The sequence below is a fragment of the Rhea pennata genome, chromosome 4, assembly GCF_028389875.1.
Source record: "Rhea pennata isolate bPtePen1 chromosome 4, bPtePen1.pri, whole genome shotgun sequence".
NCBI classification, from domain to species: Eukaryota; Metazoa; Chordata; class Aves; order Rheiformes; family Rheidae; genus Rhea; species Rhea pennata.
This window is the reverse complement of record NC_084666.1, coordinates 35,704,922-35,732,483: the sequence shown is the minus strand read 5'-3', so window position 1 is coordinate 35,732,483 and position 27,562 is coordinate 35,704,922. Positions and strand designations below refer to the sequence as shown.

The following is a 27,562-nucleotide window of genomic DNA, read 5'->3' as shown; positions in this document are numbered from 1 at the left end:
CAAGGAATGTTCTCTGTGCTATTCTTTGCTCATTCCATATACATAATCCACTGGCTCCCTTGAGTGGGAGCTGTGCCTTTGGAAATGCATCGTGCACTAAAGTCTGTCTGCCCAAAAATTCACAAATGATAAAAAAAAAAATTAAAAAGGGGGAGGGGGCAGATTCAGATTCCGTTCAAAACTATCTGATCAGTTCCTGAGGAATTGTTGCAACCTTCACAAAAGAAAGCAAAGCCAAATTTACAGTGTGGGAGACTGGAGAAGGCAGAGAGAAAGCAACTTTTCCCCATATTCTTTCAGTCATTTGCAGTCATCCTGTTCATGTGATGTGGCAACACTCAGTATCACATACAAGAGAAAATGATGTGCTGCTGTAATCATCATCCCTTGGAGTGCTTCATCATCCTTTGCAGATAATGCAGATAAGAGTATACTTAGTGGTTTATTAATCCCAAAATGATCAGAGGGGAAATTAAAGTCTGTACTGAAGAAGCAAAAGAAGAAGAAAAAACAGAAGAAAGAGTGCAAGTAAGAGCAAAGCAAGAATGCAGTAGGTAGAGGTGTGATTATAGACCCAAAGACCCAACAGATCATTGTTTAAGAGGCAAGATAACAAATAACAAGTTAACTAAATTTGGATTATTTAACCATGACTTTTTATCTACTGCTAATTGCAAGTTAGCATGCTCTGTCTAGGCTTAACTAGCTTTGATTAATCAGTGTGGAACAAGACATTAAACCTACATGTCAGTGAAGCAGAAGATCAGGTTAAGCTGGAACTGCTGTTATGTATAGTAAAGTTTCGCTGTCTTTTTCCTAAAATAATAATTGTCTGTATGCTACATACATGGCCTGGCAGAGACCCACATGTGAGTCAGACTGAGCAATTTTGAAACTGAGTTTTTGTGACTTTTTATCTTCTGGGCTTCTGTTGTTCACGCTTGAGTATGCTTGCAAGGGTCTCAGATGCCTTCTACAGGCAAGCAGCTTGCCTCTGATTCTCCCACACTCTTGGGATCACAGGACTGATGTTTTCCTTCAAATTGCATGTTTCCCCAAGTTTAGAAAGAAGTACCTTGGCTATGTCTGAGGAGCATGACCTACATGATTAGAGGACCAAAGTAGGTTAGATGAGATGCGTGTTTAGAGGACCAGCTAGCTACAGGGGATGCTCAGTTTAGTTTAAGTGTTGCCCAGGTGAACCATTTCTGCAGATAGGTTTTGTCAAAATCAGTTCAAGGTTGTGACTTAATAAAAATGATTCTCTTAAATTCAGAGTTGGTTAGATTTTCACCTAAGAAATGGGTCTGTTTTGTCATTCATCAGGGCAACCTAATGGAATACCTGGATATTTCGGTGTTACATGGATACTCCATTCATGTTTCCACTGAACTAAATTTACAAAGCTTTAATTTTGTACTGAGAAAAGATGGAGGCATCCATCAATATTTGCATCTTTACCCTTAGATACAAATATCCCCATTTATTTATCTTTGTTTTTCAGAAATTTTTTTTCTGTACGTTTATATAGTCCTCTTGATATATACTTTTACTGACACATTTTAGGCTTCTACATGTATATGGCCTCATCTCTGTGGTTTCTTAGCAATACCACAAGTCTGTTTTTTTTTCCCATCTTCATTTATCCTTGCTTTATATTGTTGTCCTAGGGTTATTTCCTTATAAGTTCATTTTTAAAAGCTTCCGTTCTGAGGGAATTCTTTTTATAAAAGGGAGAGATTTGTTTGTCTTGAAATAAGTAACTTCAGCTTTTACTTAAAGCAGTATAATTTTAGTATTCTTTGGCCTGAAGCTTTGCGCAATAACAGTAGTTAGCAATATTTATCTGTTTCTAAAAACACTATCTTTGCCCCTCTTAAGCCATGATGTTGTTCCATTATAATGCAGCAATTAAGCTGTTTACCTCTCAGCAAAGAACCTTTTTCTGATTTTTGGACTAAAATTTGCACTGACTATTGAAAGTTTTCTCATATTTGCTATTGAAGTTGCTCATTTTGACCAAAAATACAGCAAAAAAAAAGCAGACATTCCTCCTCCTAGCATGAATATAATTTCCTAATTCAGAGTTCCTAATACCATCAAAGCATGTGACCTGAATTGCATCATATTTTGGAGCAGCAGAGCATTGCAGAGCCTGGGTAACTTTAGTCCTGGTAGGCATGAAGGACAAGGAACCCTACAGAATTTACGCAACTTACTGACCAACTTGAACTCTTAGGACAACAAACTCTGTCTTTGTGAAAATTGCAATGACCTTTATCTCAGTCCTGTAGGTTAAATATTTCACAGCTGTCCTTCCAAGAAGCTTGATCATTCATAAATAAAATGTCAGCTCTTAGGGTTTGGTAGTTGGGCTATAACTCAGGCCCCTTAGAGAATCAGCCTTTCTGAAGGTAGTTTGACACTATCAGGAAAAGTTAAAGTACAAGACAGATTAGTTGTGTTGGCGATTTCTGATGCAGCTTTTATACTTGAGACTTTCCTGATGGCTTTGCAATTGATGTATTGTCACGGCTCCCACAAGATGCTCTCTGCTGTGCCTAATGACTTCACTTTTCAGAAGATTGTTAAACTATTTAATTCTGTTTTTAATGCTTGATTTTAGGAGAGAGCTTAAAATGTCGTACAATACCTCTAGACTTCTAAAATTATCAAGAAATTATGTTGCTTCAGGAGGTATTTTATGGTAAGAAGGAAGTGGTAAGTGAGATTTCCAGCAGATATTTGAGGCCTTTACAGATACTAGTAATGGGGTTGGGTTTTTGATCTAAACCTCGCTGAGAACTGAATGAGTGTCCTAGTTTCTAATTTGATATAATCCAAATACACAATGGATTTTCTTGGAAATTGAAGCTTCAAGGTGTCCTATTTATTGCCTGTTATCTCAGCCAAGAGTATCGGAAGACCCACCTAAGTGTTTAACACCACTCTCCCACACTTGTAGTTGTAAAAGAAACAGAGCTCATAACAGGAGAGCAGGGAGGTCCATTGTATTGTGTGCTGCTACAAGCATATGATTTCTCTTTTGTTTCTCCAGTTGCTTGCAGCAAACTTTTATATGCAGTATATGGAAGTCCTACTGATGTCTTGAGGAAGGATTTGTTTTTTGTGCCTTGATATTTTGTGTTTTCTCTTCAAGGTCTTAAAAAAGGAATATGTTCACAATTGCATATCTTCTTAGAGTGAGGGTTGTTTGTTTGCCTGGAAAAGATTTGCTTGTCCTCTAGCTTAGATACTGTGCATATATTGAACTGGGGCTGAGCAGGCTAGATTTACAAATACTAACAACGTTACTCTCACCTCCTCCCAAATGATGGTACTACTTGTCATTTGCTCCAAGAGATGCCATGTTGTTGGTGGGGGAAAAGGAAACACTCAAAAATTAACATTTTGTTGATCAGAATTTTGTTTGTCTAGTGTCTTACAATTACTCCTTTATTTCTTACAGCTGTATTATAGTTTCACTGGAGAAGAAGAAACATATGCTTACGTATAATAGATTTAAATGATTGATTGTGCCATAAAATGAGCCAAAATACTATTGTTTTTTTTTAATTGGGAAAGAGACAGACATTAATAGTATATAACTCTTTCTTTATATACCAGCAATAGTGCCAACTATTGTGCTAGCATGGTATCTGATGCTGCCCTCAACAGTACAAATCATGTTATTTATCCCTATTCAACACAAATAATAAATTGTTTAAAAGCAGTCTCCAAGGAATTCCCTAGCATAGAGAAATCCTGAGCTAACTTAGCACTTTTTTGGTAGTTGGCCTTTGAGACCTGTTGAAGTCTCAAGAGTGATGTTGGGGATATTTGCAATGTGTTCTCCCTGGAGTGTGGTTTCTGCTAATACTAGGTAGTGTTTGGCCTTAACAATCTTTAGGACTTTTAGGGAGGTAAAATAAAGCTTTCCAAATTTACCACCCTAAGACTGCTGCTCTGACACTGCCACGGTTGTGGGCTGGTGACTCGGAGTCCTTTGCTCTCTGCTCCCTCCAGAGAAACACTGTGTTCACTGTGTTTATAAATGTGTCTAGATACTCTTTTTTTTTTTTTTTTTTTTTTTGAATAAAAGGGGATGTGTGGTAGCTATTGACTTGATGTATTAGCTTTCAGTATTTAGGGACTTGATTTTAATACAGTTATATGTCCTGACTGAGGTATAGGATAGTATAGGCTGTCTTCGTTCATGTAATGTAGAAACTTTTCACTTCCATCCATCATCTACAAAAGCTTCTCAGCTCGAAGGGAAAGACAAGAGTGAGGAGGGGGAAAGAGGAAGCATTTAAAAATAAAATTGAATCATTGCACCTCTCTGAAATGAGAAAGTGGTGAGCTGATGTCTGAGTAGTGAATATTGATCAGGAAATATGGAAAAGCTTTCCCTGAGGCATCCTACTTACCTCTCTTGGAAATAAATGGAAGAATGCTCTAGTTTAAAGTATTTACAGTCCACAGGTAATGCAAATAATCAACCACCTGAAAGTCCTTCCTGTGTTATACTGTTTATCATTTGAACTGCAGGAGCAATTAGAGGTCCTTACCCAAGTCTGGAGCCCTTAGTGTTTAGGGGCTCTATTGCCTTTATTACCTATCCACAGCTGTAATAGGGATGGCCGCATGAGAAGTGGCTCTTTGCACTTAGATAGGTGAAGGGTGCTTTTCTGATCCTCTTCTCCATACTTTTTTCCCCTCCTCCTACCCCAAAAATAAAGGAAGGATCTTTGAAAACTTTCCAGCAGACAGTAACAACTAAATAGCTGCTATGTAAGAAAGACTTTAGACTTTGCTTTTCAGAAAAAGGTGAGATATTGTTATTATTTTTCTTTTACATCTTAAATGAAGGACAGATTTAGATGCTGCTTTATAATGGATTATAATGTGATAAAATCTTAGGCATCCTTTTACAATAACTACATCATTCTGTTTGATTTCAAAATCATAATATTGTAGTTTTTCTTATCAATGCATAGGTGCTTCATGAAGAGACTACAATACCAGGAACCGATCTGAAGTTGTCATACTTAAGCTCCAGGGCTGCAGGATATAAATCTGTTCTGAAGATCACTATGACGCAGTCTGTTATACCATTTAACTTAATGAAGGTTCATCTTATGGTGGCAGTGGTGGGAAGACTTTTCCAAAAATGGTTCCCTGCATCCCCAAATCTGGCATACACTTTCATATGGGATAAAACTGATGCATACAATCAGAGAGTCTATGGCTTATCTGAAGCTGTTGGTATGTATGTTGTGAGAGTATTTTCCATGTTCACTGTAGTCTTGAAAATTGAGAATTACATCTCAAATGTCTATATGCGTCAGTTAGAAGATATTTATCAGGACAAGATGAGAAATAAAGATACATAATAAAATATATTAGATAATGTTAATCTAAACTCCTGTCTAACATGGGAGTTGTACGAAGAGCGTACTTCAAAAGGAAAAAGAGGCTGTGGTGATTTTGCTCTTAAGTGTTCTTAACCTGTGAGTAACCCCCAGCGTAATAATTCAGTATGGTACTTAGTCTGGGCACTCCTTATGCGCTAGACCACAACAGCAGTCTGACATACTTCACCAAATGCCTTTTTTATGTACCTATCCTAATCTGCTTACTCTTATTAACTAAAGTTACCATAATAATCTCAGATCACTTTCTAAAATATTTCGAAATTATGTTTGGTGTTTTCAATGCCTTTAAGGAGGTCTTGGGCATTTTTAGGTAGCCTAGGAGAGCAGAAGAACGTATGCTGTTTAAGGAAATTATACCTTTTATACTATTCTTCTGAACAAAATTCCATATTTAATGAGGAAATTTATGGTTGTTTCAGTGTCTGTAGGTTACGAGTATGAGTCTTGCTTGGACCTGACTCTCTGGGAAAAACGGACTGCCATTTTGCAAGGCTATGAACTGGATGCCTCTAACATGGGTGGTTGGACATTGGATAAACATCACGTATTGGATGTGCAGAATGGTGAGAAATTTGAGTCCTTGTTGCTGATTTTAATACTTAACTGCACTACACTTTAAGAGTATCATTCCAGCTTTTCAAATGTTTGCTGTGTTATTAAAAAAAAAAAAAGAAAAAGAAAGAAATTCATAGAATGTTTTGCATATGGTAAATGCTTTGAGTTTTACACTATATGTCGTGTTTCTTCCTCCCAAAAATACATACACATTAGTAATTTCACCTAACAAATATCTTGCAATAAAACTTCTGGATCATTCAGTGGGGAATATGTTTACCAAAAAAACCCTCCAAAAATGTTGAAATTGTTTTTGAAAAATGACTGATGCTAAGGAGAAGTTATTTTTAAGGAAATTGTAAATTTCAGCATTGTGCTTAGCATTAACTGGTTGTACATTAGCAATATGTTGAACAATATTTACACTTTCAGTTTTCACGATGAGTGAAATTTAAATGGCAATAAAAGACATAGACCTCGGGGCCATGCTGCTCAGTGAAACAGTCTGGGCAGTAGTAACTCCTCAGTAATTTCAGTTAAAAGATGCAGAGCGGTGTACATTTATGAGGATTGTGCCTTCGCACCACGGTAAATCAGTCTGGTGTGCTTCCCGTCAACTACCTGGAGGGCAGCACGCTAAAGGGAGGGTCCCCAGCTGGGCATTGAACTGAGACTTTGGAAAAATTTGGCTAGAAGTGTGTAAAATAGGTGAAATAAGCAGAGTGGCATGACTCAGGGTGGGAGTTGGTGGCATCAGATTTTTATGCGAAAGGGGAGCGCAGCTGTAATTCAGCAGGAAGATCATCACTCCCACGGTACCTGCTGCTCCTCAGGGGTTCCCACCACCACGGCAGCCTAGTTGTGTGACGTGCTGGTCACCACCTCCAGCGTTGCTCCTGACCGGTAGATAAACTAGGTAGCCTAAAAGGAGGGAAAAGGTTTCATTGTCCCTAATATAAAATATTTTTTAAAAAGCCGTGCAAACTTGTCTGAAAATGTAAAGAGCCACAATTATAAACATATATATAAGGTTGATTCTGTTCACACAAGTGTATCGATAGTGGCTTTAAATTACATTCAGGTCATGACTTTTCGAAGTGACGTGTGTCTAACTGAATAAATGGAGAGTGGTAATGACAAGGCGGAGGAGCCGGGCAAATGTGTTTGGAGGAGAGAGCGGGGGCAGGTGTTTGTGTGGACACCCTGGGCTGCTGCAGTAAATAGTCTAATGTACATCCCTCTCGTCTGTGATAATAGAGGAGAAACGTGAAGGACCGATTTTTCAAAGTAATGACAGAATAAATCAGGTGCAGTAGTGCGCTGTGCTGACTGGTAGGATTCCTCTGATGAAAATTATAGAACTCAGCTATTTCAGGCAAAATTATGGTCCCATGGTTGTCATAAGTGATGTAATCCGAGGAGGGGGGATCTTGTATACTGTTAATGCATTCTGGCTTTGACTAGTCACGAAAAACACATTCTGCCTGTTTTATTAGATGACTTATTTAGATTACTTGTCTTTAAGTTTCCATAAACCATTTTCATTCTTCCTGATTTTATCCTGTATATTGGTTTGGTATTTATCTCTCTCAAATTTTATAACATTAAGAAGTAGTGAAGCCATCTAAAACATTTTAAGAGGAAAAAAATTTTTTTTCTCTTTTCTTTCAGTATAAAGAGCATATTTTGGGGAAAGGAAGATTTCCTAGGTGTATTTTTATAGTGTTGATTTTTTTTTTTTTTGAAGGCGTCTCAAAAAAGGAATGTATACCTCAGCCCCCAGAATTGTCTTTGAAACTCTGTACATGCTACATGTATCGCTATGAAGTACAAAGAGACGTGTGGTTTACATGGATTATACCACATAAGAACGCGTTGTGACTTAGGAGTATAACTAATATCTGAGCATTCATTGCGGACACCTTGATGGATTCATTGAGATACATAATATGAGGGTCCTGGCAACAATTTAACACACTAAATTCAAACATTTTTTTTTCTAGGACTTTCTAGATTTAACATAAAACATGCATTTTTCTTTTTGGATTTCCTGTGGAGGCTCTAAGGAAAAAAAAAATACTGCTGGCACATTGCTTTGTCTTCACAAAATTATTGTTCCTTTCGTGCCTCAAAGCAGAATTAAGTTTAAGAGGCAGGTTGGCCTGGCACCACATTTTTTTTGTTGTTTTGACATTTTTAATAACTGCCTATAACTGCAGACATGGTATTGAGGCAGACTTTGTTGCCAGAGGAACATTTTTATTGTTAACTGAGTAAAGAACCTTTTATGAAGTAAAATTGAGGCAATTGCCAATTTTTTGGAAGCAGCTCTTTAATTAATATTTACAGTTTGCAGCAGTAATCCACTTTAGATTAGATTTGACATCATATTCATAATTAGGTGGAGTAGGACTTTAGAAATAAAATTAGCAAATATTTTTAAAATAATATATGCACGAATAGAGTGTCCATTTTGTGGGGGATCTGAACCTAAAGGATTTAGGAACACAAGTCTTGTTTTATTAAGTAGGCTTTGTGTTTCCTTAAGCATGAAAATTTTTATTCTGAATTATAAATACTCAAATCTATTAAGATTTTAAAATAAGAACAACTGCAAATTTGCTTGAGTTTTAAAGTGCTAGTATATTTAATGTTTCTTCTACGTTTTGTGAACAAGATAATTCAATGTTTTAGATGTATTTTTGGCCTAATTTGGTCAAATTTGGTGTATTTTTGACATTTTAACTATTAATGTTTGAATAAAATTCTGTCAATTTTAATGAGGAAAATATCTTGATAAAACAAAATTAGAAGTCCGTTAAGTTATATTAATCAAATTAAAGGAAATATTTATAAAAACTCCATATCATCATATGTACATGGACTCAAAGTTTCTATAAACTGTTTCTGATTTTGTTTTTTACATTATCTGCCAGGAATCCTATACAAAGGCAATGGTGAAAATCAATTTATATCTCAGCAGCCCCCAGTTGTTAGTAGCATTATGGGCAACGGAAGAAGACGCAGCATCTCTTGCCCAAGTTGTAATGGTCAAGCGGATGGTAATAAATTACTGGCTCCAGTTGCCTTAGCTTGTGGGATAGATGGCAGCCTCTACGTGGGAGATTTCAACTATGTTCGGCGGATATTTCCAGCTGGAAATGTAACTAGTGTTTTGGAACTCAGGTATGTTTTTTCCTCAATACCAGCTTTCAGAGTTGTGAATTACTGTTGTGAACTGAAGTGTGGAATAGATTCTGGCACTGCATAAGAGTTTCCAAATGCATTTGAAAACAAACAGTTTGGTTCAAAATGGTTGAAATGGTATTTAGAACTGAAGTGAATAAGCTTTACCATGGTAAAGTATTTTAACTGTGCAAATCTAAACTGAGAATTTAATCTACCCAAAGTAATTATTCAGTGGATTTACTGAGTTAACTTATGTAATAAACAGGACTGGACAGAAGTTGGCGATTCATCTCTTCACTAATGATGAATTTAAATGTTGCCTTCTTTTCAACTTTTAACATCCTTTCTGAATATTTTTCTAATAATGTTTTTCTGTTCTTTTTTACTTGCTCCCACCAAGAAATAAAGATTTTAGACATAGGTAAGCATTTCTTAAAGAAGATTTATATTTTTCTAACTGTTCTTCTTTCTTTTTTTTTTTTTTTTAACAAATGAATGCTTATAATGGACAAGTCATTTCTGAGATGTATTATTAGAAAAGAGGGGTATTTTTCAAAAATAATGAGTTCATATGTTTTAGTTATGTCAACTGTCAGGCTGTAGCCTCCTTTCAGATAAAAGTTCCTATTTTCTCATCACTCTCTGTCCGCAGCCAGCGCTTCTCTTCTGTTTCTGTGTGCCCTCCTTTGCTGTCCCCTTGTCTCTGCTCGCTTGAGCTTCTTGCTAGCAGCACTTTTGCTGATCCTATCAAAATTCATTAATCTGATCCTCCAAGTACCATGAGAATGGCATATAACTAATACAATTAGGAAAGTATAAAGTGAGTTCATGTTATTAGCCTTTTGATGTTGAGTCTTTCCAGGCTTGCATTCAAAAGATTTCTTTATTTAAAGCATGAGAACTTTTCTTAAGAATGAAAGCTAAAATTTTCGCGCAATAGCATGACTCCAGGATTTAAGACTTATCGTAAAAAATAATAAAAATCAGAAGGATGCAGTACAGCATTCATCTATCCTGGCTTAGGTACAGTAGTAGCAAGAACAGAGAAAAATGAGAATGGTTAGAGTCACTTTGCCATGGCAGCCCTTGCTGTTAAGGAGACAAAACCAGAGTTGGTATGCTAAAATCTTGTTGGATGAATGAAACCCTGCAAGACTTTGTGATAGAACTGCTAAATACATGAGGCTCAGCAACCTTCTTTCTCTCCTTTTTGCTACCAACCTTTTTCTTCTTCTTTTTTTAAAAAAAAAAAAACCAAATCCCAGAGAGTCGTATCTCAGCTTTCCTTTTGCCTTTTTTTTTTTTTTTTTTTTAATCACTCTGCTTCTGGCCATATGTCTGTGAGGAAGGCTTTTCTGTTTAAGAAACTATGTTTCAAACATGTTAGGCAAAAAGTTCCATGACTGAATAAGGTGTTTGCACCAGTGCTAGCGATGAGAACTGGGAGTTGCCGCGCGGTCTGGGTGGCTCACGCCCGTTTGCAGGTGAGGCTCGGAGGCAGCCTCTTCTGCTTGGCAGCGTTCGGCTCGGTTGCGTTCGTTCCACCACTTCTGAAACAATTCCGACCTTTGTGCTGCGGCAGAGCTGTGATTACAGCTGCACAAGACGTTGTCTTGACAAGCGTGTGGGGGATACGAAGTAATACCCAGAGTGGGAACTTGGAACGGGCGAGTGGGGTTAAGGGACGGACACGCAGTGAGGTTTGTTTTCTGGAATTTGGTAGTGGCACCCTCTTCTACTGCCGGCGGAAGAGTCGCTACAGTCTCAGCTGTGGCGTTTCAGAAACTAGACCCGTGTTTGTAAAAGACGTTTCAGAGGGAGAACGCGAAGCTTTGTCCATGTCTGTACACGCGTAAGCTTCAGGTGGTGAAAATGTTGCAATTGTACTGCACAGGTTATTGTAACAGCCCTGGGGTTGAAAATTGCAGAGAGGACCACAGAAGACTCCCACTGCAGCAGCAGTTGTGGAGCCAGCACGCCGGAGGTGTGGACTGGTATGGTCTACTACAAGTTTGACAGAACAGTGTAGTGTAATAAATGATGGGGGGGAAGGAGGGGGAAGAGTTAATAAGCCTTAAATCCAAAAACTGCAGAATTTAAATGGAGGTCGTTGTCCCAGAACACACCAACAGACACGCGGGATTAGACCAAACATGCAGTTAGTCTGGTATCTTGTCTCTTGCACTGTGCAGCAGCAGGTGGAAGTCTATAAGGTAGTTGTAATTATCTGTTGACATTTTCCCCGTGTACACTCGCTGGCTCAGAGTTTCGCTGCTCAGGGACTTTCTAAGACGAGAGTGGCATCTTGAAGTTTAATAATCCTTGACAGCCTTTTGTTCTGTGAGTTTATCTGATTATTTTTTTAACCTCTCTAAACCTTTAGGATCCACTGAATCCAATGGCCAAGGGCTCCACAGCTTAGGGACACGTTGGGGAATGAAATGGCTTCCTTCATCCATGTTAGTTGTGCAGAGCCTTGTGAAATGTTGCAGAGAAATGAGGAGCACATCTGTTTCGCTTGAAGAAGAGAGAGGGTGACCTGTCCAGTTTCACTGGCAAAGTCTTAAAATTGTAGGGGAGATTTCTGTTTAAACTAAGGGTTAGAAAACAGCCCTTGACAGACCACTTTGCAATACATAAGTACTAGGCAACTAAGAAAATGCACTAAAATATACATTCACCAAGAAAAAATAATAAAGAACATTGAATACTAGATTTATTATCCCTTCAAGCATTCGACTTTCCTCACCTATAAACGTAGTGCTTCAACACAGAGCAATGTCCATCCTCCCCCTTCCCGTCCCCCCCAAGGAGCCTGCACTCTAAATTAAGGAGGCAAAGCAGATCAAATTTATTCTCTGATATACCAGTGACCTAACATTTTGTAAATCTCAAAGCTGAAGTGATGTCTTTATACACACTGCTGCCTATGAGTGATTAATGCTGATAGGCATTCATGGAAGAAGTAATATTTAGAAGGACTTTGAAGGCAAGGAGGTCGTTTGTAGACTATGGTGATATCCCAAGTCTGCGGGGAGCCAGAAGAAAGTAAAACATAAGAACAGCTTTGAGGGCGTATACTTTAGAAGGCACACTGTGAGTGGGAGAGAGAGTACGGATAAGGGCTGAAGCTGGAAGAATGTAATTTTTTTGATTCTGCGTGGAGAATAATGCAGGGGATCTAACAATTGAGGAATTACTATCTAACATAAAGCATAAGCAAGTTTAGAACAGTGGGAAAGGAATCATTACAACAACAAAACAAACTAGTAGGCAGCAGTTACGAGTAAGCTTTTCCAACACTTTTCATTACGATTTTGTATTAAGAAAACCACCACCAACAGGAAAATGTGCAAAGTCTGATCATTCAAGAGACCTAAGCTGGTGACACGCACACACATGTATGTGTGTGTGTGTGTGTGCACACTTTAAATTTTAAACCTGCTTTTAAATATAGATAGTACAAATTATTTCATAGTCATTTGTCTTGTATAGCAGTCCATGTTAGTATAGGATTGCATATTTTTCAGAGCTACCTCTAGTGATTAGGTGATACTGAGTGAGTTGAAGATTCACTGAATGAGGATTTTATTTCTTTGCTTTTGGTGGTGGTGGAAGACAGGATCTTAATATTATCTTAATCTGTAGTGAAATAGAAAGGTCTCTGCAGAGCCCTTCAGATGCTGGATGCTCACCTCGTTCTGATGGTGAGATCTGTGTAGCGTGCATAGATATTCTCTGGCTTGAAAACAGGCATGGTTTTCACTGAGCAGTTAGTCAGTTCCCCAGATTGTGCTTTACTCCTCTGAATTAGTTACTGATTTCTTTCTGATAGCTAAAGCTACTTCAGCTTCAGAACCTTCTCTTAAAAAGAAATACTAAAGTCAGCCCTGCTGTGTTATCTCAGAAAGGAGCCTTTAGGCTTCTCTGTATGACAGCTTGGAGAGTTTATGTTAACTCAATAATAATAACCTAAGCAACCCCTAAATCTTACTTTTTTGGTCAAAATGAGAAAATATCCTTAAATTATCACCTGTATTTTTTGTATTGATGAAGACACATTACTTACTGCCAAAACTAATCCTGAATAAGAAGAGATACACCATTTTTGTTAGGACTAATTTAAAAAGAGATGTTTTCCTATTTGCTTATGAAGAAAATGCCCTGAAAAAGTCTTTTAAAAAGAAATAATTGTTAGACATAAATTATTTAATTACTGATTTGCTGAGTCTTTATTCCAACAATTGAAAAACATGATTCATGCAATGTTAAGTGAGTTGCTGAGAACTACTTTAATTCAGATTTTAGTAGTATAAGGAAGGACTATATTTTAAATTAGAGAGAAATAAAATTTAATTGCATATTTCACATTTTGCAGTGTGTTTATGTTTGAAATGTCTGCAGCGTTTCTTAAAGACCAAAGTAATCATGTAAATGGGTATAATTTAATTTGCAGTCTACAGAGGTATAAATGATTTGTACGCTACATAGTGATCATATAAGTGATCTCTGCATAAATGAAAATTTTGAAAATATCCTTAAACTATTTAGTACTTTGCCAGTAATAGATTTCTAACAGACAGAAATTTAAATTATGCCTGCATTTAATTGTTTTCAGACATGCTGTGTAACATCCAGCTCTATAGCAGAGCTTTTTAAGAGGTGCTAATCACTGTGTATGTGATTTCATTAGTCTGCTTCACTTGATTTCTTTGTTCTGAACCAACATGTTAAAAGTCTTTAACCAAAGAAAATCTTACTTACGAAACACATTTTCCTATATTTTTGTAACTGGATAGCTTTAAAAATGTGTCCCTGCTAAAAGACATAATTCGTTCACAACTTGTTCCTGTTGGTCTCTTGCTGCTTTTTGCAAGCGGCAGTACATAAAAATGTGTTATATTAGCACAGTTACATATTTGCCGAATGTGAAGTACAGCAGTCTGCGAACAGATGTTTGGATATCACCAAGATCGGTAGATACGTTTAAGCAGCGCTTCTGTGAACGTCAGAATTGGAACTGACTGTTCAGACACTCGGATTCAATCCATTAGGAGAGCATCTGAAATTACCTCCTGTACTTACATGACCTCATTTCAGTTCTTCATGCCATAAATTAGGTCAGGAATCCTAACTGCAGTGGGTTAAGTTTCTACACCATAATATATCAACCCAAAAGGTACTCTCCAGGGTTTGTTTTTTTTTTTTTTTTTTTTTTTAAACCAGCAGGGGAGAAAAGACAGTAATTCTCAATTATGTGGCACCAGCGGAGAGGCAAAAGGTATGTTTCTGAGAAAATGGTTAGCAATATATGTTTTCACTGTAATAAAGACTGTGTTGGCATAGTTAGCGGTTTTGTGCCCATGCGTACAGTAATTTGAAATATGACTCTGCATGAAGAAGAAAGGAAAACCTCCATTCGGTGTTCTGGTGGAAAAGATGACATTCCCTAATGTGTTAAATCATGCATATCACGTCTTTGAAAGCAAGGGATTAAACAAATACTTACGAAGGATGTCTTATCTCTTGCCCATGAACTAATAATATGAACTCTGCCTTATCTGGTTATGAATTATATAAACCATGCACCCCAGCAGCCTTATGTAAATTAGAATAAAATGGATGGGATGATAACAGCAACTGAGTGTAAGCTGGGGCTGGGGTCATGCTGCAAAGCTGGGAACTGAACCAAGGTTTAAAGACCAAGAAAACCTGGGAGTTTTTAGACTCCGCTATTGGATTTGGTCTATTACAGATGTAGGAACTGTCTTTAATTATGCAGCACAGAATGAGCAACACAGACAAAATTGAATTTTCTATCCCAAAACAACGAGGAGTCTAGGCTGGACTGCCTTTGGCACAGAGGAGAGATGAGAACTGAGAAAGGCTTGAGCTGGAGCGGAGAGCCAGCACGAGATTAGCCACTGCGGTGGGCTCACTGCTTCTCCTGCCAGGAAGGGGCCTGGGAAGAAGCAGAGTAAGGATGTCTGCCTCCAGGGAGAACTCTTCTCCTTCCTCTTCCTTGTCCCAGCAGCAGCTGCTGCCACCTTGCTCACACCATCAGGTCCTCCCTTTGAAGCAGCTTGAGGTGGTTTGGCCAGAGCAGTTTTCCCAACTTTGCCAAAAGTCTTGCTTTGGGGGCACGACCTGTACTCCACATGCCTCGAGCATCAGCGTTGTTTTTGACCACTGCATGTGAGCTGAAACCTTTCTTTCTTGCTCCAGTGTTAGGTGCAGCTAATTACAGCATACATACTTCCTTTTTACAGCAGCAACCCAGCTCACAGATACTACCTCGCAACTGACCCCGTCACAGGAGATTTGTACGTTTCTGACACAAACACACGCAGGATTTATCGGCCCAAGTCACTCACTGGTGCAAAAGACCTGACCAAAAACGCCGAGGTGATAGGAGGAACTGGGGAGCAGTGCCTGCCATTTGATGAGGCAAGATGTGGTGATGGAGGCAAGGCGGTGGAGGCAACCCTCATGAGCCCCAAAGGTAAAAGAAATTATCCTTTCATAACTTTAAAACTAATATGGAAGTTTGGAGCCAAGACCTCATCATATTTAATACTGAACCCGGTGTTTGGCTAAGAAATGTGTTGTTGAATAATTCTTTCACACTGGAAAGAATATTGAGGACAGTTACAAGAGACTCAGATCAATTTTACAAATATAAATATTTGGCTTTCATGGTTATTGAGTAATTTAAAATGCTCACTTACATTGTGTATGTGGCAGACTGTGGCGAAGGTTTAAAATTGGTGTTGTGCTTGGTCCCATTTAGACAATTTTTCGGTTCAACTTAAAACACTAGGCCTTCTCTGTATACTCCAATGAGCAGCAGATGCAATCAACAGTAGAAGGTTTTGTAGTGAGTATTGGTTTATTATGTGCTGTGTGTTGTACTGCCTGCTGTCTGATGCCGTATTTTCACTACACGTGTACCACTTACAGCCTTAGTTGGTTATGGATAATGCATTATCTGCTAGTACAAGAAACGAGCTTTTATTCTCTCTGCTTAAGGAATAGCAATCGACAAGAACGGGTTAATCTACTTTGTCGATGGGACCATGATCAGAAAAGTGGATCAAAACGGAATAATATCCACGTTACTTGGCTCCAATGACCTGACCTCAGCACGACCGCTAACGTGTGATACCAGCATGCACATCAGCCAGGTACTTTTTAACTGCTGCTAATCTGGAAAGCTGAGCTGGGGGTAGGAAATGCTGCTTGCTTGCTCCTTAAAATAAAATGGGGTAGGATGTGTAAGGAATATTTAACAGCAAAATTTGGGACAAAGAAATCTATTCCAAGTGCATGAATTGCAGTATATTCTCTTAGCTATAAATGCTGCTGTATTCAATTTTTCTGCCCATAAAGTTCTGTCTAGTTTAGAACAGCAAGACTATCAGCAGGAAACATTAAGTCTAGCAGTAAATACTGGAAGAGTGGCAAATATGTTAGCACATTATTGGCATGTTGATGTTTTCTGAATGAGTTAAACCACTAACAGCCTTAGTATTAGGGTAAAGTGAGGAAATACAAAAGAGCCTGTTATTCCATTTGTCCCAAGAAATTTGTGTAGCTAAGAAGGAGCATCACTATTGGTGTGTTTAAAAATGGAGTTCAATAAAGCGTTTCATAGTCTTGGAGGTAGTAAACTCTATTTTTGGTATTGCAAGAATACAAAACAAGAACTGTCTATGAGGTTTTGATATCTGTCTGGTTTTTATTTATGTATTGGTTATACATAAAACTATGGCTTTTATTGAAGAGGAAATCTGAGCTGTGGTATAGTTTCAAGCATTAATGTAAAACTGAAGGTAGATGCATTTATTGAATTTAATCTGCATTGGTTAACTGTTTAATAAAATACTTTTCTTTGTTAAGGTACGTCTGGAATGGCCTACAGATTTAGCTATCAACCCAATGGATAACTCCATTTATGTTTTGGATAACAACGTAGTTTTGCAGATCACAGAAAACCGTCAGGTTCGCATTGCTGCTGGGAGGCCGATGCATTGCCAGGTTCCTGGAGTGGAGTACTCGGTAGGAAAGCACGCCGTACAGACCACGTTAGAGTCAGCAACTGCCATTGCCGTGTCCTACAGCGGGGTGCTTTACATTACAGAGACTGATGAAAAAAAGATTAATAGGATAAGGCAAGTTACAACTGATGGAGAGATATCCTTAGTTGCTGGAATACCTTCAGAGTGTGACTGCAAAAACGATGTCAACTGTGACTGTTACCAGAGTGGAGATGGCTATGCTAAAGATGCCAAACTTAATGCCCCTTCCTCTTTAGCTGTATCTCCAGATGGTACGTTGTATATTGCTGATCTGGGGAATATTAGGATACGGGCTGTGTCAAAGAACAAACCCTTATTGAATTCAGTGAACTTTTATGAAGTTGCTTCTCCAACTGATCAAGAGCTTTATATCTTTGATGTCAATGGTACTCACCAGTACACTGTGAGCTTAGTCACTGGAGATTATCTGTACAATTTTAGCTACAGTAATGACAATGATATTACTGCAGTAACAGATAGCAATGGGAATACCCTTCGTATAAGACGGGATCCCAACAGGATGCCAGTACGAGTGGTCTCTCCCGATAACCAAGTCATCTGGTTGACGATAGGCACTAATGGATGTTTGAAAAGCATGACTGCCCAAGGACAGGAGCTTGTTTTATTTACCTACCATGGCAACAGTGGACTTCTGGCAACTAAAAGTGACGAGACTGGATGGACCACTTTTTTTGAGTAAGTACATACAGTCAGATTTTTTTTTTAGTTTTATTGGGTTAAACAATACCATAATTTGAAATATTTCTGGAATCTGATGTCGTAACTGTAGAGATGACATTTGATAACAAAAAACACAGAAAGGTACTTTTTGACTCCCATACATTCTGCATCTCTGACTTCTTCTAGATGCAGATCTGAATGATGTTAAATGGATTATTCTGAATTTCAGTTTTATATGTTAAAATAATTGTGAGCCTCATCAAATAGCTCTCTCTTGTCAAGAAAGTTGTAACTCAGACAACCAGGATTTTTTATTGATAGTGTTTATTAGCTGTCTCATTACATTTACTCATTAGATTGACATCGTTCTGCAGTAAGTACTAACAAGAAATTTGTTTTACTGCTCAATATTTCTTGCTTAATTTTTCAAAGTAAAGCGTGTCTGAGCAGTCGTTTATGCCAAAAAAGGCTGAATGGATTTTTTTTTTTTTTTTTGAGTTATAAAAGGTGGTATTTCATTGAGTAGAGAATATGCAAGGAAGATCTCATGGATGACATGGCAAGCTTTCACAGAGATGAACCCCCAGGAAAGGACAGTAAGATGAAACTCGGAAAAAAAAGGAAATATGGGCCATGGGGAGAAATGTCATTCCTGTAGGAAGAAATTAAAAGCACAGAGACCACCAACAGTCAGTGTAGCATACAGAGAAGAGCACAACAGTGAGAGATATTAGAGAACAAGCAGTACTTATAATTTTACTAACCTCAGAAAAGTCTTTTAACTGAATTGCTGTACCCACTGTTACAATCATTGAGTTGTCAGCATCTGTTCATAACAGACAGATTAGCAAAATGTTTTACAGAATCCTCGATTACATCGACCAAGGAAGGTCATGACCGTTTATATATAAACTAGTAGAATCCGAGAATTTAGATGTTTCTTTATAGGCAACTTCATCCCCAGAATAAACTGAAGTACAAATTGGTATACCAAGCAAGATTTGATTAAAAGGCAGCTTAAAACATAAACAATTTATTTCAAAAAAAAAGGGGGGGGGGGGAATTAACACATTTTTTTCAATCATTTCTATCAATTGGAAAATAATTCTGTTTTTAAACTGCATCAAAGGAGGATGCTAAAGTCATGTAAAATGTGCCTATGAGAAAGTGGAAGACACAGAGTTAGTATGATAAGTAAAAGTGTTAGAGGGGCCTCAGTTGAGATATTCAGCATTACAAAGGGCATCATGAAAATCCAGCCAGTCTCTCTTCTTTTCTATTCTTTTTTTTTTTTTCTTTTTTCTTTCTTCTCTGCTATCTTTATGATGAAATGCAGTAGCAACTGCTGCCAAGGTCAGGGCCTAAAAAAAGCTTTCAATTCAACACACATGATAAAGAAAATAAAGTGCTGGTGTCAAGCAGTGGCCGCAAAGCCAAACATCTGTGTTCTGAGATAACTTCACATTTGTGTCAGGACACATTTGGCTGAGGCAGGATGCAGGAAGGCTCTGAGCACCTGTATCTGCTCTCCCACCTTTGCGTGAGCCCATCAGAGACAGGAGAGCAGCAAGTGCTGCTTCACTGCACATTGTGTCCTCGAGTGGAGAGACGGTTAGAAAACCTGATCCCTAACAAAGGCAGCAGGTGGAAGAGCATTGCTGCCAATTTTAAGGTATTCTTACAATAATCTGTAAGTTGGCAGAGCTTCGGTTGTGGGCACATTACCAAAGCATTAGCGCACGCCTGTAATATTTAACTGTGCGTTTGTGCACCACTGCATATCTTTTTAGGTCCTGCCAAGAGGACAAGAAGCCAGTGAGGATGCACAGAGAAACAAGAGACTGCTCAGCCAGGAGGGAGGGTGTTTTCGTTGGCATGAGTCAGGCATGTCGTCTGCGCCGGGAGACCAAAGCACAGCTTCAGATGGGCCGTGAACAGCCATACATTCCCACAGAGAGCAAATTCACTGTTAACTGTGACGCACAAAAACACTTGTTCCTAACATGCACGTTGGGTAAGGCGGTCAATTTGGGGGACAGTGAAGTCTCTTACTGAAATCAAGGCATCTGCTGGGTACAGCAGGCACCTTAAATCATGCTGGCGTTCATGCTGGATAACTGCAAACCCAGAGTTTTAATCAGAGCAGTAATTTCTCAACACGTTGCTTGTAGTTTTTGTGTGCCTACTGCGTGCATTGCAGACGTAGCTGATGGCTCCTGAACATTATCTTAATGGCTTCTGCGTGATCACGAAAAAGTGGATATTATATTCACTATTAAGTGGTTTGTAGGCCTGTATTTTTCATCATAGGAAAGATTTAGGGTACTGTGTGTCATGAAGTACGTAGTTATTTACTGAGTCTGTTAGTAGACTTCTTTCACATCTGATCTGCTCTCATGCAGACTTCCTGGTCCGCGGTAGGTATGTCCAGCTGGCTTACGGAGAGCCCTCGTGCTTTGACACAGAGAAAGGGCAGACCATTCCTCTCAGTAAGTATTAGTGCTATTTCCAAGCTGCTGTTTATGCAGCTCCTAAACAATAAGACGAATTAGAATTCATTAGAATTCCCAAACTGAAATAATCACGGAGAAAACTAAGCAATTTTACTCACCCAGAACTTGCAAGTACATAAGGCTTCTGCAGAAGCAACAGTATTAATCCCCTCTCCGTATCCATGGTGAAGAAGTAATCTGTTTAATTGCAACAAGGAAGATTCAGATTAGACAGTTGGAAAAACTTTGACTGCAAAGGTATTGGAGCCCTGGAGCAGACAGACCGCAGCAGTGACCCCTTGGCCTCCACAGGCCATCTTTAAGACCAGATGAGACTTCTTTCAGCACTGACTTGGGTTGTGTAGCTGATCTTGCCGTGGGGTAGGGGTTGGACCGTATGACCTCTCGAGGTCCCTTCCAGCCACGTTTTCTATAATGTTCTGTGCAAGTGAATAGCAAAACTAAGAATTTGCACTGCTTATGTAAAGCTACAGAGAGTGAGCAAAAAGGCCCTGTGTTATATTTCTTGCCACTCTTAAAAACATACACAAAATCTCTATACTATTAAATTTGTGTCTGTGTATTTCCCTTTTGAAGATAAAATAGATATAACCAAGACTGTTTTGGCACCTTTTATTCTCAAATCAGTAAACATTGTTGTGACTTAGCTTTTCAGTACTGGTGATTTATAATAGTAAATCTGACTTCTGCTTGGTTTCCAGGGGCATCAGCTTCTGCCAACTGTTGCCAAAATGGAAACCGAGAGTATAGTATGAGGGTCTGTGTAGTGGGGCACGGTACACACGCATGCACGTGTCTCTTGGTCCCAACCTTTGCATATTGCTTTTTTTCAGTAGGGTGGGCTGACTAAACTAAAACTAAAAGTTTTCCCTAGAGCAACAGTCATATAAAGAAATAAGAAAGTAGGAAAGAAATTGCTCTCACTTGCTTGTTCTACTTTTGTAATAACAAAATATTTTGATTTCATTGCTAGATATATTTTCTTTCAATTTAGGAGTTCAATTTTATTTGTTTATGCATTTTATTTAGTTCATTGTATTTACTCATATTATCAAAATGTTTTGGGAGAGGGACAGAACTTATATTCCATCTGAATTATACTTTCAACTCAGGATTAAAACAGTTGTTAGGCTTTCCAATAGATCAGAAATGTAATTTTTCTAACAGCTCTGATTATGGCTGGATTGTTTCACCCTTTGTTTGTCATATGTCTGTTTAAATGGCAAGAGTTAAATGAAAGTAAAAATACTACATTTCTAGTAATGGAAAGATCAGTCTTTGGGGCTAATTCAGTAATAGCTTCCGTAAGTGTTCTCCTGCACAAATCTGCTTATACAACTGGAGCGTGGATCCAAAGAACTTAGTTGAGTTCTTAGTGATTTGGAAGGAGAGCTAAGAAAACTATTTTTTTTTACTTATAATATTTTTTTTGGTGAGAAGAGGAAGTCTTCAAAAAAAATTCTAGTACAACAGTGGCAATGAGGATCTGTCCATCTGCTCAGACACATATGAAAGCATTTGGATTTGCTGCTTTTCATGTTTTTTTCCCCCAAACTAAATCACACTAGCATCAGATCCAAAACAAAGTTACCTTTTTATTTTATTTAGTCTGGAGGCTAAGAATCTAAAATTTATCCACTTTGCCTGAAGAAGGGAAGAACTGGCATACAAGAAGTCTTTGTTTTTATTATTTTGCATTTTTTATAGTAAAAATAACTACCAATTTGAATTATTTGGGTTATTAAATCATCTGTTTATTCACACCATGCATTTGTTTAGGGATTTCAGTTTTTTTAGTATCTTTATTCCAGCATGGATTATAGTCTGCTGATCAAAATTCAGACTTTCAAGACTATCTACTTTTTTAAAATATTATGACTAAAATTTGTATTAACTATAATCTGTTAATAAAGATCCAAAAACTAGCTGAATAAAAACAGATGGTAACAGAGCATCTCTGAAAAGGAATGAAAATATATACAGTTGAGCCATATGAATCTAAAATCATCCAGCTAGAGTTTATAATGAAATTATAATATTCAACAAGATATAAGAATAATAAGCCTAATCACCTTCTGTTGCTATAAAATCACCAGATATCTGAGCTGGAAAGGAAATTAATAACTGTCACTATGTATTATGTAACCTGGCATTTAAACAGATCTTGCCTCGTAAAGCTGTTATATAGTAGAAGTTAAACTAATTATATATATAGGAACATTTGGGGAGTGAAACAGTTTAGGTAGCCTGCGTTATATAATTTTGGTGCAGCAGTTCCCCTTCTGCTTTCACCTACAGAGGTATGCAAAAGGGATAAGTATTTTACCTGGACCTGAGATTTTGGTGCATCACTGAAAAAGGTTCGTATCAGGAGTGAACTCATGAAAAGGCCTGAAATGCCCCTGTGCAACCTGCTTTTTGGTGTCAGGAGCCCCCTGCCACCACCGCCCGGGACGTCCGATCTCTGCGGATGCCCTGACGTGGCAGCGTTTGCCAGGCACTTTCAATTTAGCTGAGAATGGTTTAAAAGCTCCCTGCTAACTGTTTAAGGATGCTTGAGAGGGTAAATTATTCCAGAAAAAGCCCCTATTACTTATATTCATTCTACTTAAACTGACCAGCAGTTTAAGGCGCCATTCTGCAAAGCAGCCAGGAATTACGCTAAACCCCTTGACCAGGGTTATTTCAGAATTCAGAATTTGTTCCTGGAAGTTGCCAGACCTCAGAAAGTGTCCAAGGTGCGTAACGTCTGTACCGCTGCCATTCAGCTTGTACCGTAACTGCTTTCCGTGGTGACGGTGGTGGGAAGCCTTCCGGGCGAATCGTGGGCCTGCTGCCCAGCAGGTCCCTGTCCGCTGCGGTTGCTGGTTGCTGTTGTGCTATGCCATTGCTGGAGCTAGACGCTTAAAATGAACTCGTAAATACTCCTCGCTTGCTGAGCTTCTACGGAGAGTACGGACTAGCCGTGCTCACCATTGGCTTTCTCTCATCCCTTTAGCTAAACCAAGGAGTTCAGCTTTGCTCCTTTAGCATGAGCTAATTCCCTTGACAACTGTTTATCTTTTTTTCCGTCTTTTTTCCTCTTACCTCTCTCCCTATTTAGGAGCAGTATCAGCAGGCACAGAACTGATCCAAACCAAGGTGCTTCATCTTCGCAGTTTTACTGCCTTTCTTCCATCTTGCTTTCTGGCTCTCCAGACCTTTTTCCCCTCCTATGTTTTTTTACTTTCTTACCTCTCTCTTCTTGCTTCTTCCTTTGTTCCTCTGTCATTTGTCAAAGGCATGCTTGGCTCCTTGCCTTTTCCTTTCCCAGAGGTGCATTTCTTCTCAGTCCCCTCTGGTATCTCCTGACAGTCTGTCCAGTGCTTCCCCAGGCACTTCATGTCCTGAGCTCATTTGTCTTCTCGTTCCCTTTCTCCCTCTGCTGCTCAATTCTCCTTTCCAAGGCAGAAATCAGAGAGGGTATGTAAGTATCTGAAGGGAGGATGTACAGAGGATGGAGCCAGACTCTTCTCAGTGGTGCCCAGAGACAGGATGAGAGGCAACGGGCACAAGCTGAAACACAGGAAGTTCCTCATGAATATAAGGAAAACTTCCTTACTGCGAGGGTGACTGAGCACTGGAGCGAGCTGCCCAGACAGAACTTGTGGCATCTCCTTCCTTGGAGATACTCAAGAGCTCTCTGGACACAATCCTGGGCAACGCGCTCTAGGTGACCCTGCTAGAGAAGGGGGGTTGGACTAGACGATAACCAACGATAGTTAGCAGGGCTTTTCCCTCCCTCCTTCTTAATGCATTTCTTGTGGAGAATTCTGTAAAAATTCTAAGGAAATTCTATTGAAAGTTTTAATTCAGATAATGACAAGTATTTGATTTTGGTCAGATAAAAAAATCTCCTAACAGTGGTGTCAATTCACTTGGATAATTACTGTGTATTAAGATGTTCACAATTCAGTTTTCATAATTTATATTTCTGTAGTACTTACTGTAACATTTGTCTTTCTGCTTTTGTTCATTTTTGTATCACATTTGTGTTTCAGTAATTTGAATCTCTAAAAATTCCTAGCTGCTTTTTCTTGCATTTTTTGGCTTTTGTTCTAATTTGAATTTGTTTTCTGACAAATACCAGAACTTTGTACAAAATTGGGTTTGGTTTTTTTTTGTTTTTTTTTTTGTTTTTTTTTTTTTGTTTTTTTTTTGTTTTTTTTTTTTTTTAAGCAGCTCTAAGGAATATTTCTATGAATGTCCTTGGTATCATGGTGCTTTTTAGGTATTTTTATTCTTCTACATTAGCAGCCACAGAATCACCTCCTGCTCTTACCATTGCTGTTTTTACTGTTACTGCTTTTTTTGGTTATTGTTTCATCAGTCCAAAATATACTGGCTCTAAAGTAATTAACCATACTCATTAAGTCAGTTTTGTTCAGCTGATTTTCCTATTCCTGCATTGACTTTTGTGTCATCACACATGGGCTTTTGCTTGCAAATCATCACTTACAAGTACAATGTCTCTAGTCTTCTCATATTTACTCAAGCAAGATTGGGCGTATTCTCTCCATTCTTAACCCTCTCCCTTTCCTCTCCTCTTCCTTTTTTTTTTTTGGAAAAATTTTAGGGATATGTTCCAGGATATCCAATACTTTCATACTTGTCCCTTTATCCATATTGCCTATCTGAATCCAGCATGCAATACGTATATTGCTCCCTTAAAGTACATTTGAGAGACTAACTGGTTCTCTGTTAGTCAAGTTTTGGTGTTTCGGCTCCACTCAATGTGGCACAGATTAAAACTCGAGTAGGTATCATTTTCTCGCGCCCTTTCTTATGGTCCCATGGAGACAGGGCTGACCACAAAAGTGATTAAAGCACCTCCCTCTATTCAAATGAGCTAAAGATCCCCCCTACCCAAGGGAATCCTTTTGGAAAAATAGGCAGCTGATGTGTTTGATTTGTGGATGCCAGTAAAAGCTGAAGAATGTCACACACGTGTCTTTTAAAGCAGGAACCTTCCCTTAATTACATCAGTACTACACACGTGTAACCATGTTTCATCTAAAAACCAGATTTTGAGGAGAGATTTGTGTCAGTTGTGCTTTTGTTGTCCCTGTGTACTCCATTTCTCCTTTAGATGAATTATTAAATAGATTCAACTTTCTACTGAGAACTATGTTTCTGATTTTGTAATTTTCTAAACTGGAATACTAACTTTACAGTAAGCTTCATAATTTTAATAAAACACACTATAGTAATTTCAGTCTTGTAAGAATTATGCTGACAGCAGAACACACAAATTTGCCGTTTCAGACTCATCCTGCTTGAACAAAGCTTGTTAAAAGTAATCCATTAATGGATACCATTAGGTGTCAATGTGAAATCTTTAGAGAACTTTAGCTTGTCACCTGATTGCTCAGATACCAATAATATATCTTGTTAGACACTCACTCCTGTTTTCTTGGTTCTTCAGTGTTTATAGTTCCTAGTCCTTAGAACTAGGCTAAGTAATAAAAGTAGAAATGAGAAACCGGTGAATAGGCAATAATACCAGAATAGCAACCCTGAAGATACACATCGAAATTATTACATCTTGCAGGTATGGGAAATGAAGAAATGCTTTGATTTTTATCAAGCAGATCAGGGTGTAATGTCTGTGTGGTTTAGGAGAGCACTTAGAAGCAAGGATAGTTTAGGAAAAAGAATAGGATAGTTCTTTCTAATGGCATAAATGTCCTGCGCTGTCAATCCAGTTCAACTCTGCTTAGCCTTCTGAAGGTATCCATTTCACTTCCAGCTTTATCAGGAACTTAGTAATACCATTTGTGCAGTTGTTCCCCTGCTAATATTTTTGTCCTGTGTTAATTTCCTTGTCAAGCTAAAGATAGCAAGACTGTGTCCAACTAGTTCTCTCCCTCCTTTACACGCCTTTTGCTGACATCCTGGTGCAGCGAGTGGTAAAGATGAACTCCAAGTTCCAACGAGAAAAAAAGGCTATTTTTCAACTACTCTATATTCAAATACAGTCCTTGTTTTCAAGCCTCAGCAAGAGACCTGGTCTCCCTTGATGTCATTATTTTACTCATCTTCCCCTCAGCTCTGCAACTGATCTTTGGCCATTTTTACCAATTCGGCCATTTTTACCAATTCTTCTGTACCTTGTGTCTGTCTGTTTTTTCTTTCACATTTCTCCTTTATGGGCTGCCTGCAGGAAACTCCTCTCTGGAGTGAACTGGTATGGCATCAGCCCTCCGGTTCTGTCCTCCTCCTCCTCCTCCTCCTCCTCCTCAGGAGCCGCTGCCCGGCACCTATGAGCACCACCACGCTTCGCCACTGCAGAGAGCCTTTTTTCCAAAGGAAACTGTATTTCCACAGTCAAAAGGCTTATGCCTGTCTGTAATCAGTTGTGAATTCGTTGATGTGAACTGGCCATTTATTAACTTGAATTAATTTGAGCTTACTGTGATAATCAGGTTGCTGCTGTTTTCATGAAAGTGGTATTGGGTAGAGGAGGGTGTCCACAAGGAGACCGGACTGATCCGCTCCTTGGGAAGCCTAAAGGGTCCTAGGATTGCATGCGACTGGAAGGTCCTACCTAACTCTCCCCCAAAAAAAGAGGACAGTCTACCACTTCTGCAACTTGCACTGGCTGTGTAGGATTTGTGCTTCACAGGAATAAGAATGTTATTGTAAACAATATTTTTATCATCTTGGGAAATCCTGCTTTGTTTTATTTTTAATATAGTCCTAATAGAACGAAAATATTCCCATATAATTTTATTTTCATTTTGCAAATATATGGCAATTTACATGTTTATTATGTTAACATTGTTACAACTCCGTAAAAACATGGTAACGCAGCTTTTACCTTTCAAAGTGAAGAAAAAAAAAAGATTGGGGGCAGGTTGGAGGAAAGCAACACTGCAGCTTTCTCTGTAAGCAAGATGTCTGGCCAGACAGCCCAGCCTTACGCCCTTTTCTTTAGCAAAGCGCTTTGCACAGCTCTGATAGCGTAACTGGACCTTAAAGCAAGTGAGGCTCCGTCATACAGGGCATGCGCCACCATTTCCTGCATTTTAACGGCCATACCCTGCTCTTTGTATGGACAAGGCTCACA

At 38.6% G+C, this 27,562-nt stretch overlaps 1 protein-coding gene across 7 annotated transcripts in view; it reads left to right on the top strand.

Moving 5' to 3' along the window:
• The window catches only part of TENM3 (teneurin transmembrane protein 3), a 319,443-nt gene that overhangs the window by 268,674 nt on the left and 23,207 nt on the right, over nt 1–27,562 (top strand). For 4 of the 7 annotated variants that reach the window (XM_062575783.1, XM_062575779.1, XM_062575782.1 and 1 more), the window contains 7 exons: nt 5,001–5,268; nt 5,858–6,001; nt 8,930–9,179; nt 9,583–9,603; nt 15,452–15,684; nt 16,212–16,366; nt 17,082–17,956. In XM_062575783.1, the coding sequence (XP_062431767.1) occupies nt 5,001–5,268; nt 5,858–6,001; nt 8,930–9,179; nt 9,583–9,603; nt 15,452–15,684; nt 16,212–16,366; nt 17,082–17,956 (1,946 nt within the window). The remainder of the gene's footprint in view (nt 1–5,000; nt 5,269–5,857; nt 6,002–8,929; nt 9,180–9,582; nt 9,604–15,451; nt 15,685–16,211; nt 16,367–17,081; nt 17,957–27,562) is intronic. The other 3 variants (XM_062575780.1, XM_062575781.1, XM_062575778.1) reach the window with 3 other exon arrangements.